The 601-nt window shown below is 68.7% G+C and overlaps 1 protein-coding gene across 1 annotated transcript in view; it reads left to right on the forward strand.

The window, feature by feature from the left end:
• The window catches only part of SIX3 (SIX homeobox 3), a 17,787-nt gene that overhangs the window by 8,096 nt on the left and 9,090 nt on the right, over positions 1-601 (forward strand). Inside the window, exon 2 of the mRNA XM_077749199.1 lies at positions 1-564. This exon is cut by the window's left edge and continues 300 nt beyond it. Coding sequence (XP_077605325.1) covers positions 1-564 — 564 coding nt within the window. The remainder of the gene's footprint in view (positions 565-601) is intronic.

Consider the following 601-nt stretch of genomic DNA (forward strand, 5'->3'; position numbering starts at 1 on the left):
TGGCCAGCGTCTGCGAGACGCTGGAGGAGACGGGCGACATCGAGCGGCTGGGCCGCTTCCTCTGGTCGCTGCCCGTGGCCCCCGGGGCGTGCGAGGCCATCAACAAGCACGAGTCGATCCTGCGCGCGCGCGCCGTGGTCGCCTTCCACACGGGCAACTTCCGCGACCTCTACCACATCCTGGAGAACCACAAGTTCACCAAGGAGTCTCACGGCAAGCTGCAGGCCATGTGGCTCGAGGCGCACTACCAGGAGGCCGAGAAGCTGCGCGGCCGCCCGCTCGGCCCGGTGGACAAGTACCGCGTGCGCAAGAAGTTCCCGCTGCCGCGCACCATCTGGGACGGCGAGCAGAAGACGCATTGCTTCAAGGAGCGGACTCGGAGCCTGCTGCGGGAGTGGTACCTGCAGGACCCCTACCCCAACCCCAGCAAGAAACGCGAACTGGCCCAGGCCACCGGCCTCACTCCCACACAAGTAGGCAACTGGTTTAAGAACCGGAGGCAGCGCGACCGCGCCGCGGCGGCCAAGAACAGGTCAGTGGCGGGCCCGCGCGGCCTGGCTCGCGGCTCGCGGGCCGGGGAGGGAGAGAGGGGTCGAGATGC

The sequence above is a fragment of the Crocuta crocuta genome, unplaced genomic scaffold (genome assembly GCF_008692635.1).
Source record: "Crocuta crocuta isolate KB4526 unplaced genomic scaffold, BGI_CrCroc_1.0 scaffold118, whole genome shotgun sequence".
Lineage (NCBI taxonomy): Eukaryota > Metazoa > Chordata > Mammalia > Carnivora > Hyaenidae > Crocuta > Crocuta crocuta.